Here is a 21,186-nt window from a genome sequence, read left to right as displayed (position 1 = left end):
CCTTGTGGATTCTGAAAAATATAATTTTTACGAGATTAACAAAGGCGATCCATCATCGGCAGCCACGACTTGTTCAGATCTAGTCCAGGGGGATTAATCGATCGCTGATTTATTTTCCTTCTCAATCTGTCATCACTCTGCTGCTCACAATTATGCGAGTAAAACAGGAAATTTAGTTTCAAATAGCTTTCATATGACAAGTGGTTCTGGCCAAGCGATGGATTGTAATGAATAATAATGGCTATTTGAGTACGCAATTTTAACAAGATCATCTAATTATATACAATATTTTATTCTTTCTTTCTGTGATGATGATTTCTACAGCATGTGATTGATAAGGTTCTAAGTGCTGGAGGAAAGCAGTGCACAGTGAAACGATGTGCTGCGCAAGCACTCTGCTGGCATTGCAAGTTAAACAGAAATGATGGCAAAGATAATAGTCAACCGTGACCTAACGAATGCGATTTGGGCTGTTTTTTCATCAGTTAGTAATTTAGTTAAATTGCTAGGATGGGTACTGGTTTATTATTTATTATGCTGGAAGCAATAAGATGACAGACATGTGTCGACAGGCCTCAGCTTTACACTGGAACTACAATCCACAGTGCAGTGCAACGCTAGAACTTGGCAACTATCTTTGTGCAACAGTGCCTCTCATAAATCTACATACTGATTTATACTGTATGTAAATAGTAAAGATGAACTTTCTAAAGAGTAACTTTGCAAATACCTAAAAGTTCACTTTTTATGGTCGAGATCTCGTTTTTCTGCTTTAATCTAAACTTGACCTACACTTGTTCCTACATTCAAACAGTCATTTCTATGACACCCACATGTTTTGCAGAAAACCGAAGACAGGAAATCAGATATCAATATGTACAGTATTCATTTGGTTGTTTCCCCAGTGTGAACAAACTACAACCTCACATGTGTGGTAACCTTGGATTTTTCCAGCTCTTCCGCACTGGCATATTGCTCCTGCACTAACAAAATTTGTCTGAATAGTTTATGATTAGCGAGCTCGGGTACTGTCACGAAACATCGTAATCAGAATGAATTTCAGATGAAAAAGACTGTGGCGAACCGAAAAGCTTTCAGCATTCACAAGCAGAGGCATTACCTAGAGAAGTGATGAATTATTATTGCTTAACTAAGAAAATTCAACTGATTAAAAATATTTTTCGCTTACCAGTATGGACAAACATGTGTTTGACGTAGTTCTGTTTGGCAGTAAAGGTTTTACTGCAGAGAGTGCATTCATAGGGCTTCTTTTCCCCCTGACCAATTCCTCCTGCAGCCTGTTGCTGCTGAGCTGGCGATTGCGGTACCGAAATAGGGTTGGGGAATGATGGCATTGCAGGGGGCGGCACTGCCACAAACTGGGGTTGCTGCTGGCCAGGAAGGTAAAGGAAAGGCTTGTGGTCTCTAGCCGGCTGTGTAGGAAAGAGTGTGGGCAGGAAGGTGCTTCCAGCAGTGCCCATCACTTGGGAATTGCTGGTCACGGTGAGCGGCATCCTTAGATTGCTGGTGTCTGGCTGGCGCATGTACTGGGACAAAGGGCTGAGTTTGACTGAGTTTTGCAGGGTATGCATCATGCTACTATCACTAGTGCTGTGGGATGTGTCCCCGTCCTCTGTCTTTTGCACTTGCTCTGGGGACGAGTCATTGACCTCTATCTGCACTGGAACTCCTTCCCCGCCACCGTCTCGGCTAAAGCCAGTCAGGTATGGCTGCTGCTCCATTGTATCTGGCTCAGTACTAATGGAGGAGCTCACCCCTGAGTCAAAACTTTCAACCTTGGATTCACTCTCTACACCCTCAATCTGGTCAGTGTCGTCCTGGCAGTCCCCCATAGTTTCATAGCAGCTGTACTCATCATCCTCTTCCTGCTTTACTTTCACGCCTCCTGTTTGTATGCGTACCGGTCGTGGTTGCTTGCGGCAGTGAGTGGACTCAGCTGTGGAGATGAAGCGATCAACCTGCTGAGATCTTTCCTGGATGCGGTTCATCCAGGGTGGATCTTGAGATTGCTGGTCCTTCTGAGTGCTAAGATTCGGATCGTAATTCGTCGACAGAGGGTTAATGTAAAGGGAGCGCTCGCGGGTGCCGTTCTGCAGAGACAGGCCAGGGTAGGAGTACAGAGATGTGTATGCACGATCCACATTTTGCTGTGATGTTGCTTGCATATAACCTGACTCTGCGTCACTGCTGGGCCCAGAGGTGCCAGACTCTGGAGTGCCGCGGGGTGTTTCCTGACCAGAATCTCCCGGTATAACAGGGAACCCCCCTGGACCAGCCAGGCCCACGTTCTGGGACACGATCCGTGTGCACTCATCAATGACGGTCTTAATCTGAAGGATGCTGGCAGCAGTGAGGATCTGCAGAGCCTCTGATTGAGACACTCGCAGAATCCCACTGTACATAAAGTCTATCAGCTTTTGGATGGATTGTACCGAGACCACAGAAGGGATCTCAATGTCGCTGTAGCCCAAGAGCAGCTTGTCCTGAAAGAAGGGGCTTCCAGCAGCCAGCACGCACCGGTGAGCTCGCAGCATACTTCCATGGATCCGAACAGTCACGTCACAGAAGTGCCCACGGTTGCGCTGCTCATTGAGGGTCTCAAGTACAGAATTGCTGAAGTTGTGGAGATTGATGTTATGAATGCGCTCGGTCATCCCCTTGCAACTGATGTCACCTGCAAGCAGGAAGCAACATGCCTGACTGAACACAACACTAAAAGTCCCGGCACTTTTTTTTTCCCACATGTAACAACAAAACATCGTCATTGTTCCCAGCGTCGCTGATAAATTAGGATTAATAAAATCGTGCACAATGGAATACAACAGTTATAACCAAAGGCAATATGATAAGAAGCAATTGCCTTTCTAAACTGTGTGTAAAAATGTCGTCAACCATGACACAGCAATCAGTTTGAATACGAATTCAATACAACTGCCTGTTATAAATAATAAAAATAATACAATTCTTTGGAGAATGTCTAAAACAATAAGACAAATGTGTTCATTCTGAGGGGGGGGGGGGGGTCTTTCAGTTCAGTCTCATAGTATTAGGAGACAATCCAGTAATTCCAGCTTCTGAGCTACATTTTTCTTCCACATCGCCAAACTGAAGGACAATTAAGATGGTTCCCATCTAATTACTCCAAGTTTCTATCAGTGTGTATTTCTGAAATTCCTCCGAACACCATTAGGTGGTGCACTGGGCTTAAAGGACAAACAGGCCTCTTTTGTTAGCCATGTGTTCACTGTGATGGCGCTTCCTAACTATCCTAGGGATCCGCTAAAACGTGACCCGGCTGATCAGTGTGAGAGATAAATGAAAGTGCTTTTCTTCCATGTCCTCAGCTGAAGGAATAAAAATGAGAAAGGTAGTAAGTATACGAATTGTCTGTTTTGTTCTACAACTGCTTTGAAAATGTATTTATTTAGCACAGAAACATACTTAAGTATGATTTCTGCTTTAAAGTACAGCTGCTGACCTTATTTGAAGGATCATTAAACACAACTTGTACTGAAACCAAGAAAATTGCCCTTCAAAACCAAGTGGAATATTATACTGATTTTTTTTTTTTTTTGGTTTTTACACTTCATCTGTCAGTGAATTAATTTATTTAAAAAATAGTGCTAATGAAAATATGAGGCAGAATCGAACAAATTACTGCTGAATACACAGGGGAACGTTTGAAGAAACACTTTATAATTTAAAATGTTATTATATAGCGAGTAGAAGTAAAATTAATGTTGGGGGGTCAAATGATAAAAACTAGATTTTGTTTTAACCAGTGAAGTTGAATTTAGGTAAAAATTACTGCAAGAGGCAGTACAAAAGTGTCAACACAACCCTTTAGTGCTAATTCCCAGCTCAGTGAATGAAACGTTAAGGAAGAATACGTTATTTTAAAAAAATGAAAGGAGTATAGTACTCACAGTTAGATGACGTTTTGTTACGAAGATGCTTGTGTGGCTGGTGATGAAGTGCGGGTCAAGCTTCAGTTTGCTGGTGGAGATGGCTGATCAGAGGCCTGGTGCTAGGCAAGGCTGTCAGTCCTCTCTGTCCAAATCATGTGTTGCTCTGCCACAGTGTTTGGAGGGGGGGGGGGAGACAGAGGGAGAGAGAGTGAGAGTGAGAGAGAGGGAAAAAGACAAAGACAAATCTTAATGCCACATACAGCCTCGTCGATACTGCCACTCCCTTAATGAACCAGGAGCCACATTAGCAGGAGTGTCTGCTGCAACAGATGTGTGAAGAGTTTTTAAAAAGCAAGATGAATGGACGTCGGTGAGTTCACATGACTGAAAACTACAAATCAAGGTTGAAAATAATTTTGGTATTGGCTCCCCCCCCCCCCCCCCCCCCCCCCCCCCCCCCGCACACACAAACACACACACACCCACGCACACAGTTGCCTGAGCTTTTGGGCAATAAAACCACACCCTTCCAAAGAAAAAAATGATCTACTTTTTTTCCTAAGGAGCTTTGTTTTTGTTTGAATATTTTGGAAAAGGTCTCAGTCATATTCACCATCCGTGTGTGTGTGTGTGTGTGTGTGTGTGTGTGTGTGTGTGTGTGTGTGTGTGTGTGTGTGTGTGTGTGTGTGTGTGTGTGTGTGCGCGTGTGCGTATCTGTTCCCCTTGTCATTTTCAAATCCACAAATGAAACGGCACAATGTCTCACACAGATGTAAAGCAACGTTTTCAGCTGTAATAATAGAAAAGAGTCAAATATTAAACACACAAGGCTTTCATTGAAAACACAAGAAAGGCATTCAAAAACATTAAGCATGTGATGAGCTGCTTTGGTGATGCTAAGGAAGTCTGACACAACTGCTCTCACACTGTACAAACACATGCAAATGCATGTATGCAAATGTTTGACCCCAAAAAAGAAGACAAAAAAAAAAATCACAAAATCACATAAAACTCATCAGACTCAAGTCGCACACTCGTGCTATCGTTCAAGAGCAGGGAAACTGGAAAAGGGGGGTTTAAAAAATGCATTGAATCGGTGAAAAAATGCCTCCACCAAACAAATTAGACCCACATTGTTCCAAAGTGCCATCAGGTAATGCAACCAGTGAAGCTTTTAAAGTACCTGGAAATTTTCACGGCATGTTTGGATGTGAATATTTATCATTAATTTGAGGGTGGATGATATTTCTGACACTCAATTTTTTTTTCTTTTGTAAAAGACGTTCAGCAGCAGCCACGCTTGCTACAACAGGAACATGAAGTGCTCTGTAAAATGCCACTAACTACTCTGTGCTGCTGAATGAACAGAACAGGGCCAGGATTTGACCAGACGTGCGCATTAATGTTGGAGCAAATTATTCTTTTACGGCTCTCGAGTACTTTCCAACAGCACACCTACTTTGAGACACTGAAGTAAAGCCTGCCTACAGAAACTATGAGATTTTAAGCAGTGACCTCCCTTTTTTTTTTTTTTTTTTCCTTACACACTCGTGTGGAAGGATCATTGGCTGCATTCGGTTCTGCTCTTCTATGCCAAGGTAACAGACACGCATTAATGTGTAAATGTGGCCCGAAGATGATCATTGTCGTTATAATTGAGCACGCTGAAGCAGAAAATCTGGGCTGAAAAAGTACAGTTAAAGTGTAACTGAGTAGAAATGGCTGAGTTGACGGACTGCTTGGGTCTCGGGCCTCCCTTCGAGGAGCGCCGCACTCTGTGGGACGCTCAGTGCTTGTTTTCCAGACATGTTCGTAACAACTTACAAATTTGATGATTAGATATAGGCATGTAATAACATGTTTAGGAGCAGATGGTGATCACACAATACTCAGATGGATCATGCTTTCAACCAAACGCAAACAGTTGGTTGTTTTTCAGTTTTGATCTGGATAAAAAAAAAAATTATTATAAAATGAACCTCCTACATATGAAATATAACTTTAGCCATTTTCTATTCACTATAAAGTTATGTGAGTGACCTAAAATAACACATACAGATGGTTTACTATAAATATATATATTTATATAAGTCTAAACTGAGCGCTGGCGTAGCTGCTAAGTTAGAAACTATGTATAACTGCGACCTGTTGCGTGTGAATGAACCCCTCCTTAAATAATCCTGACTGACAAAGTCAAAGGAAACCCCCTCATACATATATATATATATATATATATATATATATATATATATATTGTTTCACCACCTAAAAAACAATAGCGAGACCACTGTTTTTTACTAGACCGCACACCCACATGTCAAATTTCTTTATCCATTATAATGTCAAATATTTGACTTTTTTTCCTTTTTCCTGCTGGGGTTAGCTTGACATGCAAATGTTATCCAGGTGCCATGGTTGGGTTTTGTGGCTACTGCTCGACATTGCGCACATATATGTTGCTTCTACCAGTCCAGACATGTAAATCCACCTGCCTAATGGGGAAACTGAGGTGAACGCTGGCAACAAAGGAGTAGGCCAAGGGAAGCGGGCTTCAGTTGCCCAGACTGCCACTCACAACAGTGATTCCATTTTAGCCGTGACACAGTGGGTGAGCAGCAGCCAGCGCCTACCTGCAGTGAATTCTAATCAGCCCAGGGGTCTGTCTCCCTCCCTCCCTCCTGTACCCTGCCTTGGACTAAAGGGGCTGATGATCCTTCAAAATTAATTAGATCCTTGTAGGAGGCGGCCATTTTCTTTCACTTGCTAATACTCCATGGGGAGGAAAAAAATTTAAATCAAACTAAATTCAGCATTCGTACCCCACCTCCCCCATATTGGTTTCTTTCTTTCTGCCTCTACCTGTTTCCTGTTTCATCACGTTGAACCTCTCCCCGTCTTCCCTTCCTACCCGTCTATCTCTCCATCCGTCTATGCCCCCACTCCTCTCTCCTTACAAACCTTCTCCAACACACACACCCCCCCCCCCCCCCCCCCCCCCCCCCCCCACTCTCTGGCTGCCTCCATGCCCCCAGCTCTGTGTCTGCCTCTGTGGAGTTTGCTGTCAATAAATCCCCAGAGGTCAGTTTGTCTGCTGGAAATCAGACACAATGCTTCAGACCGCCAATGCAACGCATGCTCTGCTGCTGCCGCCACAACAAAGACTAGGGAGGGGTGGAGGAGGAGGAGGAAGAAGGGGGCATTTAAAAAAAAAAAGGGAAAAAAAAGGAGGAATTAAGACGGGAAGACGAGGGTTGCAACTTCACCAGGCAGGCTCCAGGTTAATCAGCTGACTGCGTGAGGAGGCGAGCTCGTGGAACACGCTGCACCGAATTGGACATTAGTTAATCAAGGTGGGGTGGGGTGGGGTGTGAGGGTTTTGGGGTGGGTGTGAGGGGGGTTAGAATGGTGAGAATGGGGGATGGGGTTGAGAACAGACATAAGAGGCATGGTTATGAAAGGAGCAGTATCAGCCATTTGAATAATGTACATCTTGAATATGCAAATACTGCTTACAACACACACTACAAGCATACATTCAAGGCCCTTGGTACGATTCAGTGTAGAGACAAAAGGGCCGCGGGGCATGATGAAAAAGCTCATGTCCATGCACGCGCACGTAGCATCTTGATGGATGTGATGCAGATCTGCACTTATCGAGAGTGTTTTTGTGTTACACCTTATTAACAGTAAGTCTGTCTAAAACCTCCGCTGCTTAACAATCACCGTCCGACGTTGTAATTATTAATTTCAATCATCCAAGCACATTAGCATATAAACTGCCAGAAATCAGGCTGTAATAGTACGTTTTGGATATGGGATCTAATGTAATTCTGTTCACAATGTAAATATGTAGCCAGAACACTGGGGTGGGGGGGAATGAAGCAATATTCGTGAGGTAAGTGAAGGGGGCGCGTTTGTTAAAGACAGAGTGCGTTCAGCTCACTTCTTTGACAAAATGGGTGCGCACACGCAACTCGGCGTCATCAGTTAACGCCTCAAACTTAAAAATCAAACGTTAGCCAGTACTATTTTGCCGCTGCACGCTTTGAAAAAAGAAATAAATGAAAAAGTCTGGCCAACGACAGCTGTGTCAGCTAATTAAATCGGAACAATTTGGAGCGCTGCGTTTCTCTCGTTACCTTTGAGCACTTAACAGGTAAGTAATGCGCCCAACTCCCATACACTCCAAGAAAAGCTGCAGAAAAACCACATCCTCAGTCTCAGGATTTAATTGATTTGGCTTTATTGCAGTCACTGAAAATCATCAACAAGCACACGGAGACTGTTGACAAGTTGAGCCAAGATTTTTCACACAACATTTTTTTTTTTCCTTCCAATTTCTACTTCTCCCTGGACTGAAACTGTACGGCGCGACATGTCAGAACCGGTGAAATAGTTTGAATGATTTCGAGTGCAAATCATTGATAATTATAGCGTGTTTAAAATAGACTCGATACGCAACTATTATTATGAAACATGAAACGCCTTTTGAACTTTGAACTGCCATTTCACCTCAAAACGGAGGCGTACCAGAGATCCCTCCTTCAAAACGGTACTTTCGATTTTAAACTCAAGACCAGGAACGGTTTCAAAACATGAAAATATCTAAATTTACAACACTTTTCCTTTCTCAAATTCCTTCCTTCTTGGTCAAAGCATTGTAAAGTAATTACACCACTATAATGTTATAGCCTCTCTTCAGTTGAAATTGCTTCAATGACTGTATTGTGTTCATGCATTTGTGTGCATCATACGCTAACTGCAGCCACTGTTAACTCTTTACGGTCCCCTTAATTTAATCACGCCGCGAATCTTTAGTTCCACTGAAATGTCTCCAGTAGCGCAGCATATTAATGTGTTAACATATTCAGCCCAACAGAAAGCCACTCAATGTGACAGGATGTGCGGCTTTCAAATAAATTCCTCTAGCACATAAATAACAATAAACACTGCAATTCAAGTGGAGGACAGTTAAAGTATTTTTTGACAGGACAGCTTGTTCAACTTCGTCACTTTCTGTCAAAAACACACCCACCGCCACCCGTTATCCATAGCAGATCCATTGTACACTTACAGATGGGAGGATAATCTACTTCTAATATACTTTTTTTTCACACAAAGTCCACACAAACACTTGTGAATTAGTGCTATCAGTATTTTTTTTGTTCATACTGTATTTTATGAAGAGGATGGGGTGGGGAGTGGGGGAGGTGGGAGGTGGGAGGGGGACAAACAGCCACTGCTGGCTTACGGCCATTAAAATTAAAGACGGCAGTCACTTTGGTGATGGAACAGAAAAGAAAAAAAATCTCAGAATTGGCAAATGGCTCTGCTTTTGTTAATGAGCATTTGACCATAAAGAACCATCTGACTACTCATATGATAGTCTCCAAAACACCTCTAACCCCCGAAGCAGATAATGCTAAATTCAAGAGTTATCATTTAGGCACAAGTGTCCAATGCAACTGCCTCTCTACAGCTACTACACACGTCAAGGACATTTTGCCTCTCCAAAAAAGGACCTCACAGGCCATTAAGAGATCTTCACGAACCTACACAGCTGCTCATATAGGACCTCTCTGTCTATTACTAGTGTATCATGATAAAGAGCAGTTAATACATTCAGCTCATCAAGAAATATCAGCGTGTATGCCTCTATTCATATTTCTATTCTCAAAAATTGGACTGTGTAGCTATGAGGAACAGTTTTGTATCTTCAAAGAAAATAAAGCATCTCCTGACTTTCTATCCTTGAGATGTAAACAAGGGGGAAAAAACAGGCGTTTGTGCTGAATTTCGAGGGGACTGTGCGGGACCTTTGTGAAGAAGCGCGCAGCTCTAACACAATAACGAACAAAGCAGGCTCTGAATGTGTTTAGGGTTAAGAGTACACTATGTTTGTCACTATAGTGAGGCCAAACAAAATGAAACCACAGTCTCATCTGTATTTAGAGCTAGAAAAACAGAAAAAAAGATGCTCGCATAAGTTTTATGTAAAGCCGGGTTTCACATGCAGCGCTTTCAAGGTGTCCTGCCTCTCAAAGACAGCACACATACGTGCTGTGGTTAAACAGTAAAGCCTTCTTTCATCAGTCATGGTTAGTGCCTCCACAATGGCACTTTGCTCTGTAAAATTTAAACCTTTAAGTTAACCTGACTAATGATTTAACTGCTAGCAGTGACTTTAAATCACTACTCGACCGTGCGTGCGTGGAATAGTCAGCAACTTCAGAAGTTGTGTACCATGAGGTTTCACAGCAGCTGCACAAGGGTGCACGAGCCAGCGCGGTGATGGTCCAGCACAGAGCTGAACTTTCACAAATGCACAAGGGTGCTTTAAGCAGGTCAGCTGCTCCGCTAGCTGCTTTTGCTTCAAGGGTCAGCAGCCTACCCTCTCTCTCTGGCAAGCACAAGCACAATGTTTGCCGTTTAAAAAAGACATGGTACAAAACTGCTAACATGCTAGCAGGAGAAAAAAGAGAAAAATGGTCATTGCAAAAGAAAAAATAGTTTCATGATGCAACATATTTCTTCAGCCTGTAGCTACGGTTACAAAAATACAAATGGCATTGGGATGAAATAAAACTGACTCATTATTCAGGTGAACTGGTGATATCTTCAATATGATGTCTTCAAACACAGATTTTTCTCATTATGTGAATAAGATGGTAAATCCAGAAGACTTAATGGAAGCATGCTGTCCTTATTTGAAGCCATATGGATGTTAGCAGTGTTTAGTTTATTTTTAGTTTGGCAAGCTGTTGTGTAGTAAATACAGATGATTATATATGTCTCATCAGATCATTTGACATATGACCCATCTAAAAGTGCAATGCTGACGCACTGAAACACTGCCAACCACAACCGTGCCCTAAACACGCTTTGACCAAGCGCTGGTCTGATCCACTGGTCTGCAGGCTGAGCAATGTGATTTAGAGCTAATGACTTAAACAAAAATTGGCACATAGGTAAGGTTTTCTGGTAATCCATCAAGGGGTGGCAATCTAACCACATTATGAAATTTCATCCATACAATAGCGTGTTGCGAGATTAACTTGTTAAGCAAGCCAACTACAGGATTTCACAAGCGCTCAGGGAAAGGCCAAAAACTAAAGATTTCCACTCTTTCGGCCTTGTGTTAATCTCTAGATGTTATTTAGACATTTGAGCTGACTGAAATTTCACAGCAGCACACTCAAAGTACAGATAAGTCATCGGTCCCTCGTGGAAACGGCGCTCGCATAAGGACAATAAGATCATTCATGTAAAGAGGAAATCAGCTCTCGTCGGGCATTTATGATGAGTACATTTTAAGAAACTACTGCCAACACTGTAAGCCACACCCTCTTACTCAGTAAATACACCTTTTGGAGGAAACAAAGGAGTAAATGGAGAAGTTTAAAGAAAAATATGCAAACTTGGACATGTGACAAAACAAAGCTTATGAGCTTCATGGGAATCACATGTAAGGCTTCTACTAACACAGTCCAATTTAGTGTCAAACCTTTGGACAGTCTAATCTCAAAATGGGCCTATGCATTGCCTGGAAAGTCTGTTGTTTGTGCTTGTTGTTTTCCTAGCAATTACATCAGGAAAAACTATGTAAGCAACACCAGTTAGTGTGGTTATACAAGTTCTATAGCATATCAGAGGTTGCATATACATAACAACTTCTTGTGTCCTTGTGTGACTGTGAGGATGACTATATGTTTTTAAAATGATGTCAGATGAGCTGATGGTAGCTGTTTGGCTGTTTTTTTAAAATAGATTTTTACCACCCGATGTGTTAGCTGTTAACACGCTCATTAATTTATGGTCTTTCCATTTCCTGTTTGCTTTGTTGGTGCCCAAAAAAACAAAAACAATGCCATTAGCAGTGAAGTCTTCTCCAAGATCGATCATATTTAAAGTAGGGAAATTGATTTAAAAGGCGTTTAAGTGATGCTGACAATGTTGCGTTTCTTACTGGACTTCCTTATGTTTTTCAAAGACAACAACTGGTGGAGCTGTACAATGCTGTAATTTGTAATTACAGAGCAAACCGCACTTGCTTTGTAACGAATTTCCATTACCTTACATGGCTTGCGTTGTTTGTTGCTGTGCAATGTGTCACCGTCAACACAACAAGATATTTGCGTGTTCACCATTGCTACACTTCCTATTGTTCCTTGTGCATTTTAGTGTAGCCCAGGTTGTCCTCTCTGATCTGTTTTAATGCAAAAAAAAAAAAAAGCAGAGAGACCACAGGGTCACCTCAGCACAAAGCGCCGATAATATCAGCTCCGTTTATGATAATCCTCTGGCCCTTTGGCCTTGCTAATGCTCATGAATTGTTGGTCAGTGTGGTCTTTTGAATGCAGCAGAATTATTATCGTTGATGCTAACAATCTATAGCTCATAAGCCCCAGAGTGTAACCTAAGCTGATCAGCTGTTTCTGGTAATATTACTATAAAGATCGTGCCACAGGCCTGTGAGTATTTTCGGCAGGTCATGAAACAAATGTGCCACTTCTAAGTCATTTGTGGTGCCACGGTTTGATGGAGAGGCTCAGGAATGCATATGCCTTTATTCCTGGTCATGTGACTGTGTTAGGTGAAGTTAACAGGGTACGTACAATAGCTATGTGTGTCTTTGTCTATTTGTGTGACCTTCCTTCCTATAAATGCATGTTGGAACTGAGCCTAAAGAGAAGTGGGAATAAGAAACATGCTTTGTGAATGAATGAATGATTGTTTAGACACTAGCCAGCAGCACAGCTCACTCTAGTGAAAGACTCTAAATTGGATTCATGTTGTTTAATCTGTTCACAGAAAAAAATTTTTAAAAAGAGCTTAAAGTGAGTTTACATAGCAGCTGCCACAAGGTCATGTATGGACGTTTTCACGTGCAGCGTCCCACTGCTGCCACAACCAGCAACCATTGCATTGGATTTCAAGCCGCCCAACTATCTCATGGAGACACATGGACTGCATCTACAATAAAAAAGTAATGCAGGTGTTACGAACGTCACTAGAACGATCCCACTGGGTCACTTGATAAATGTCAAACTTATTGTCAACAAACCTGGCAACTCGGATAAAACTGAACATTTGCCTTGCCATCTGGTTGTCATTGAACAGGATAGGCATGCATTTTCTTTGTCACCTAAACCAACAGTCCTAATAATAATAATAAAAAAAGACAATCTATACTTTACTATTCATTAAAACAAGAAGCTGTTAGACAAATTAACTATTATTTTCAGACTCTTCAAACCTAAACGTGTCTTGATATAGATACAATTCAGGGCAATAAATAACATGGATGGTATAAGAACAGATATGCCTTTTCAAGATGAAAATGCAAGAGAAAAATTCCCTTGTTAAAGATTTTCTTTCAATAAGAAAAATACCTAACAGTGATTTCCTAAGGCTGTATTTAAAAAAAGAAAAGACGAGAAAAAAAAAAACCAACTAATGACTTACTCAATAAAAAAAGAAAGAAAATACAGTTTTAGATTATGTGAAAATACTCTAAGGTTTCAGCAAACGTAATATTTGATAAAACCACAACACAAATACTATTGTGTAAATAAAATAATTCCCCCTTAGTTTACCCAAAGCACAGTGCATACCAATGTACCTCGAGCGAGAGTGTGCACAATCTTAACATTTTGGCTGGTGTGAGTACAGTTTAGTGGAATGAGGCTTAAAAAGTCTCCTCGATGCCAAGAATGAAGCCGGGAACTTACAGCGCTTATATTTATTGTGAAAAGCTGAAAAACTTACAAAGGACACTACTGCTCTTTGCAGTTTTCTCATACTCTCTTTAGATACTCTCCCCTTCAGCTAGGCAGTGAGCTCACCATGACTTGTAGAAAACCATATGGGTAGCAGGGTGAACTGAGGACACACATGCACCTTGGCAAACATACAACTTTGCTATTAGAATCCAGGATACATTTTTCACATCAGTTGAATACCTAGGCCTGCTTGTGTGTTTAAAGAGAAAGAACATTAATTAGGTTTAAATGCTCCTTCCATGCGACCGACAAAATAAATGTTTCTAAGACACGTTATTAAAATGAGTTCTAAAGAAGTTTAAACATCTTCAATAAAGGAAGAAAAAAAAAGAAACTCTTCCGTTGTGAAATTGTTGTGAAATAACTTCTGATCAAGTTCTTACATGAGATTTGGCTCCTGCAGCACAAATATAAAAGCTTTGATAACAACTGCATGAACCAAGAGAGTGTAATGGAAACACATGATCATACCCACCGTGTTTGTAATGTATATACTGTATACATGTGACACAAGGAGACCGCAACTGCGAAAACAAAGCAGCTGGCATTGCACTTTAAATGACAAAATTAAAAAAAAATAAATCTTAAGACTAATAAACATATTTCTTATCGTGTGAGCAGGCTAATATTAATTCTGGTCCTGTACCAAGCTCATGTGTAAACATTAAAATAAAACCTTCTTATCCGACGGCAAGTGTGTGATGAGTTTCTCCCCTGTGGGACGCTCCTTTTAGATTTTGCTTTATTTTGGAGAAAGTAAACATTCAAATCTAAAACCATATACTATGAAGCTATGCAGGAAGTAAGGATAGTAAGCGGGTTTCATGAGACTTTATAAAGTTTTATAGCCAAACAAAAGCTTACTGACGACCGGCTGTAACACTGGCAAATACTTATTCAGGCTCAATTTGTGCTTTCATTACGCATTCCTGTGATACTTGCAGGGAGGGAAGATTCCAAAACAAAAGTCCTTTGAAAACTGAAAAACGCGTCATAAAGTTTTTATGCTGCACGATCTTATAGTCACACCAGGTTCAGCTAAGGTTTAATAAAAGTTCTGATCTAAAAGGGCACATATTAAAAAAAACAAGACAAAAAAACAACTCAATGAATTTTAAAAGAAGGAGAAGAAAAAGTCTGGAGCTGTAAATATTCCTGAAATATTATTTATGGATAATATACCCTGATTGGGTTTCTTTTTAAAAAATAAATAAAAGCCTCTCAGTTGATTCCAAAATATTTTTTATGCTTTCTTCTCCACATCTTCAATAACAAAACACAATTTTCCTCCCTTTAAACAAGTGATTTTGTGTTCAGTCCTTGCTTTATTGCTGGAAGGAAATCCCCATAACACACTGTAACAGTGGTTTTGTGTTGCATTATGCAGCTAACGGGGAAATTCATTCCTTACTGACAAAGGCAACCTGTGCAGATTGTCAATAGGTTTTGTGATTGATTTGTATATTCAGGGATAAAAATAATGTAATATAAAGAGAAGCATGTAATGTGTGGAAAGGGTGATTTGTGGGTAGAAGGATCCAAGCCAGTTAGCCAGGAGGTAGCTAGCCTGCCAACAATTTCTAGTTTGCAAAGCGTAATCCAACGATCCAGCAAGGAAGAACTATCATTATATTTTACTAGGATCAAGGGATACAAGGAAAATAGAAATGGAAAATAATTTAATCACTGATACTTTAGAGGCACCTGAGTTTTTTGGGGGGTTACCATGGCAGCTAGGGACTCAAATGTTGCGTTACAGCTGCAAATGCTGTAAAACAGGAGTCTTACCAATAAACAGAAGGTGAGAAACTTTATTCATTCTTCTTAAACAAAACCAAATCCTGAAGCTTAAAGTCTATTAAAGGCTTAAAGGCTACTCTGTAGTTAATTACAAGACTTATTAACTTTAAGATGTGCACCTGAAAACAGTCTCTGTTGGCAATCACATCAAAGATGAGCCTTACTCCAAAGGGGGGAATATTCATCTAACGAGTATCATACAGGGAGGGGGAAAAAAAAATAAAAAGCTGGGAAAAGATAAACTCTGCCTGAGACAAAAAGGCCAAGCAGTTAACAAGCACTGTGACATTCTGGATGCAATCCACAAAGTGGCTTGTTATATCGATGGATCTCTGCTGCATTCCCAAAATGGCTGCCAAATATGTTCAACTGAGCCAGACAAAGTGCCACAATGGACTCAAGTGCAAGTCTGCTGTCATACGATGGTAAAGACCTGACTTGAAATTTTAGTTATTGATTTTACTTCATCTGTAAAGGCTCGCCATTACCGCGAGGAGGAATTTTATTTGGTTCGTTTCTTTGCCGTTGTATTGCCAGCACATGCCAGAATTTTCAGCCAAATGTAGACTTTCCAAAATAAAATTATAAATACAGAGTACACATGGCAGAACGAGCGAGGTGAATTCCTCTCATGACCAGCGCTACACGCCCTCCCACACCTCTCCAGTCCGTTTCACTACATAGTGTAGCTCCCAAGGCCAAAAAAAACATTTCAGGGCAACTGCACTGCAACAATATGATCCTTTCAAATATTTATAAATATAATCATGTAAGTTCGGGACCACCACGCTTACCTGGTAACAGCCTGGTGAAGATAGCTGAATGGCGTGGGAATACCAACAACCAATGAAGCACTGCGGAGGCTTCAGAAAGATGTCTCTATCTTGTCTTTTTGGGCATCAGTGCCTTATTTCACTTATTTATTTTTTTATTTTTTATTTTTTGGAAATCTGACCTACCATCTGCGTCCATGTACAGTACAAGATGATTGTTTTTTTTTTTCCTGGTTATATGTGTCTTACAAAGAAGCACTTATTACATTAGTACAGCATGGTACCCTTACACATTTTCACTTGAGTAAACCCAAATAATCAGGTGGGAGAAAATGTGTGAAAGCGTGACTAAATCAGTCAAAAACACTTCAAAACTGAATGCTGGGCACACATTGCGCCAGTTTTCTGGTCAATAATAATAAACTGGCAAATGTGAAGAGACGGTGACAAGCTACAGCGGATGAGTGAAGGATGCTGAAGCCAAAAGAAAATTGGGATTGATTGCCGCATGTGGATTAACTGATCACCCCCCACCCCTTCCACACACACACACTCACACACAGCCTCTTTCTTCCATGTGAGTATAGGTGTACAGTTTATCTGCTGGGTTTCCTCACACAATAACCACTTTCCTTGATGTGCAGACGTACTCTTAAATATTCATTAGTCATGGGTGGGTTTGAGCCGTGACACAGAAAGTGGGCAAATGGCGATGGCTCAAACCCTGTGAATATTAATGTGTGTGGAATTTATACATGTAAATACCCGTTCCTGACTTAACTGAGATGAAACCGGGCACCTGATCCACGGACTACAAACACTCCCAAAGCACATAATGGCTTACCCTCGCTCAGCAGCTCCTGTACACCTCTGTGGTGATAAAACAAGAGTTTTTGACATCAAGCCATGGCGAGAGCTCACTTACAGCCAAGACAAGTACCCTCCAATTCATCAAAACAATAAAATGTCCACAAATGCAGGTGCTACGCCTTTTTTTGGGGGGGGGTTACTATAATTTTTGAGTTTCTTTTCAGATGAAGGGCGTTCAATTCAGTGTACACATTGTGACAATATAATTTTTACTTTCTCATTATTTCCTCACCCACATGCAACCTGTCAAATCAGCGTGCTCTAATTCATGGGACAGAATTGCAATTATGCCTGGCTGAAGTCTCACATCAAGGAGAGGGGAGGAGGGTGGGGTGGGTGGGTGTGTGGAGGGGGTGAAGGAAATGTTGCATTTCTCCTACAAACATGCTGCACGCTCAGCTCCGTGTTTTCCAAATGTGTCCATTCAGAAAACAAACGATCCAGTGCTGCCACCAATTACGTAACCGAGCCTATAGACAAGCAAGTCGTTTACGTTGTGGAGGCATATTCTGAATGAAGGCGGGCAGGAGGAAGTGATCACAACAAAAGTGAAAAAAAAAAAAAAAAAAAAAACAGAGGCAAACGCAGAATCGTAAAAAAAAAAAAAAAAAAAGGAAGAGAGAAAGAAAGAAAAAAACCTACACACGCTCTGACACACACACACAGGTGCACATCCACAGATCGAGTCTGCGCTTTAAGGACGTGGACGCGGCGTTTCTCTCGTGCCTGTCAAACCCGGGACCGGTCTCTTGTTTGGGGCTATTCACTGACCAAACCAACACCAACCTGTGACATGACTAATGCGTTGACGCAAAGCTTTATACCTGGGAACAACTCCCGGGCTCCAGCCGGGTGTGTGGCTATTAATCAGACACGGAACGTGCTGTATTATAGAAACCTATCAGCGGCGCTCGCGTTAGACACAAGGACACGCCGTATTACTCTCTTTATCTGACAAAGCCGAGCGCTTTGGGACAACATCTGTTTGCCACACACACACACGCATGCACGCACACACACGCATACACGCACGCTCTCTGCCCCTGTCCATCTCTCAGTCACACGCGCGCGCGTGCACGCGCGCGATCGAGCACGGAGAGAGCAAGACTGACATGTTGCTCGGGATGAACTCTCTGTGGCCCTTTCAGTAAATTCATCCGCGTATATTAATCTATATACACACATATGCACGCATATATATATATATATATATTTAATTTTTTTTAATTGCGCAAACAATACACATATTTTGACTTTAATCAAGAGGCGAAGCGCCGCTGTGCTGCCATGTAACAAGGAAGAGCGAAGGAATCACGAGTTGCCCATTAATATTTTGCAACAAAATGTCTCAAAAGGAACACAGAGAGCCTCTCTTGCAACTTTAATTACACCAGAGCATGGCTTCGTATCTAGGCCAGCCTCACATGGTAAACATTTTTTTTTTAATCTACTGTAGGGTATGAATTTAAAACGTGGGGGGAGGGAGCGATTGCGACAGTTTAAAGTGAGCTTTTATTTTTGGGAGAAACATGGCACCAAAATCCAGACCAAAAGAGTCCCACCAGATCCAGTTCTTATTTATCCCAGAAACTGGACCTGCAGTATTGCTTTACCTACAGACACAATATTAGCCAGCTTCCCCTCGCCTGCTGAGCACATCTGAACGTAACCCCATCTCATAAATGCAACGGCGTAATGATATTAATTCACAAAAAAATGTAGGCTAGACATCTGTCTCAGTGTGAGCCGCTTCGCTCCAAGGATAGATTTCACGCGTGCACAAAAAAACCAAAAAAAAAAAAAACCCCAAAAAAACCAACCACCTCTCCCGGTAAGTTTAACAAACTGAAATGCATTTAAGACAGTTTTCTAGTGAGAGTATATAAGAGCGGTAGGAAGGAGAAGAAGAAGGAAAAAAATGCAATAAGGAAACGTGTTTCCTCTGACTCAAATAACTGACCTAAAAGCCAAATGCGCACGTCGCCTGCCACAGTTGTTCCGGGCTCACAGTGTGTAAAATGTGAGCAGGCAGCCCGCGAGCATCGCTCAGGCTTTCGCTGATTGAGAGAAACAGACCTGTGAACACACTTTGACCGGAGTAGTATTGTTCTCAAGTGTCCCCCCCCCCCCCCCCACCACCACCACAACCACCACCACCTCTCCACTGTCCGGCTCACGGGTAAATCTAAAAGTAAAGGGGGCACAGTCGGAATAATGACAGATGGCAAACTTGCGTCACGCCAGGGCAGCGCGTTTTTTGGTAGTCGAATATAGATGGACAACAAAACCCCCTGGCAGCCAAAACTGAATACCCTCACCCCTACCTACCTACCTACCCTACCACCACCACCCCTTCCTCCTCTAATCTAACGCAAGGGGCTCGTTTCATTAGGCTACATTTCGGACGCTGGCATCACGTTTATTGAACGTTCGTGACCCTCCAAAGAATGAAGTTTCCAATGTTTGCGGAGATTTCTGGGGGGGCTGGTAAAGCCAGCCACAACTACATGGGAAGTGAGTGGCATTTTCATGCATTTCACCCGAAAGTCAGCGAGCATGTTTTAATCCCCGATAGAGGAAATTCCTTGTATTCCCCCCCCTTCTCTCTCTCTCCCGCTCCCTCTCTCTCTAATAATAGCGGCAGAGATGTTGTAAAGACCCATCCCTTTTCCTACTTTTCTCTCAATTTCTTACCTGCACTTCGAAGCTCGTTCACAAGAAGAAAAAAAAAGTGGCGACAGCGTTTCCACGGCGTTCCCCCCCCTGACGAAGCGCGCTGAGTTGATGTCTTTTTTTTCCTTCTTCTTTTAATATGTTCCCTTACTTTGTTTCATTTCTCACTTCCATCTTCTTTTCATCTCATCAATAAACACACGCTGCAGCCTACCTTCATAGAGCAGCTCGGTTCAAGTGTGCCCTCCCATTTTTTAACTATACATCGAGTACTTTGAGGGGTGGTGGTGGAGGAGGAGGAGGAGGGGGGGGGGGAGTGAACGGGCAGGCACGCCTTTTCACTTAAAGCTGCTATTGGAAGAGCAGTGCACTGTCTTGGGTTGGATCAGAAATCCGTCAACATTATTGCGCCCCAATCGCAGGGAGCGCGGTGGGACGGTCAAACCGGCTCCATTATGGCTCTCTGGAAGTGGTAGGAGTTGTAGTAATAGTAGTTGTAGCGGGCTAATAGCGCTCAACCTACTCATTTGCCACTGCCTAAGCAGCAGCACGGCAGTTTATATAAGTGGAAGTCGGGCTGTGAAAGTGAGCGGTGCCTGTAAAAGGATGAGGGTTAAACAGGCTCGCAGTGACGATAAAAAGCAGGCGAATCTCTTCCTGAACCCATAAATCCCCCCACTTCTTCTTTTTTTTAAAAATGTAATTCACTCATTTTTATTACGTGGCTTTCAGCGCCAACAGTTTTAAAATCTCTGCGCTCGCAAATGTGAATGAACTCCGAAATCAATCCCCCACTTTGGGATGAAGAAGGACAGGGGGAATTGTCGGTTACACGTCCATCACGCGTCTGAACTTCTGATTGGACGCTGCCTCTGTCTGTACCGCGAGCCAGCTGCGCCGACGCCTCCCATTGGACGCCGGCGCCGTCGCTCACTTCCAGCGCCAACAAGCTAGATTGTCTGCCGTGTCTTCTACTTTCTACGCATTTCTATTTTCTCATTTATTTATTTTTTAACGTCCCGAGCTGACCTCGGGTTTGCGAGCAGGGGGAAAAAACGGTGTCGGTTCAGCCGGCCAATCAGATTTGGTTGAGCCGCTGCTTTTCCCCTTTTGTTGTTGTTGATTTTTTTGTCATTATCCAGTGCCTTGAGATATATTCTGGCTGCCTTAGAAAAAAAAGAAGTAATGGGTCATGTGGGATCTCCCCCCCCCCCCCCCCCCCAACCTCCCCGCACCCACCGCCTTAATGCCCCCCTCCCTGTCTAGACAGTGACAGGTGTGCGTGTGTGCGCACACTCTTGTCTGTAGTTCACATCGGAATAATGAACCACGTAGAAGGTAGTGTATAACAGATACTTT

The 21,186-nt window shown here is 42.2% G+C and overlaps 1 protein-coding gene across 1 annotated transcript in view; it reads right to left on the bottom strand.

Annotated features, from left to right (window-relative positions):
* zbtb20 (zinc finger and BTB domain containing 20) overlaps positions 1-19,999 on the bottom strand; it is a 33,706-nt gene extending 13,707 nt beyond the window's left edge. The window contains exons 1-3 of the mRNA XM_080867302.1: positions 19,849-19,999; positions 3,948-4,092; positions 1,190-2,695 (exon numbers count right to left, since the gene is read on the bottom strand). Of these exons, the coding sequence (XP_080723428.1) occupies positions 1,190-2,675 (1,486 nt within the window). The 5' untranslated portion in view covers positions 2,676-2,695; positions 3,948-4,092; positions 19,849-19,999. The remainder of the gene's footprint in view (positions 1-1,189; positions 2,696-3,947; positions 4,093-19,848) is intronic.
* Between the last annotated feature and the right edge of the window lie 1,187 nt (positions 20,000-21,186).

This window comes from Rhamphochromis sp. 'chilingali' (genome assembly GCF_963969265.1).
Source record: "Rhamphochromis sp. 'chilingali' genome assembly, chromosome: 19".
Classification (NCBI taxonomy): Eukaryota; Metazoa; Chordata; class Actinopteri; order Cichliformes; family Cichlidae; genus Rhamphochromis; species Rhamphochromis sp. 'chilingali'.
This window is presented reverse-complemented; position numbering and strand designations above follow the sequence as displayed.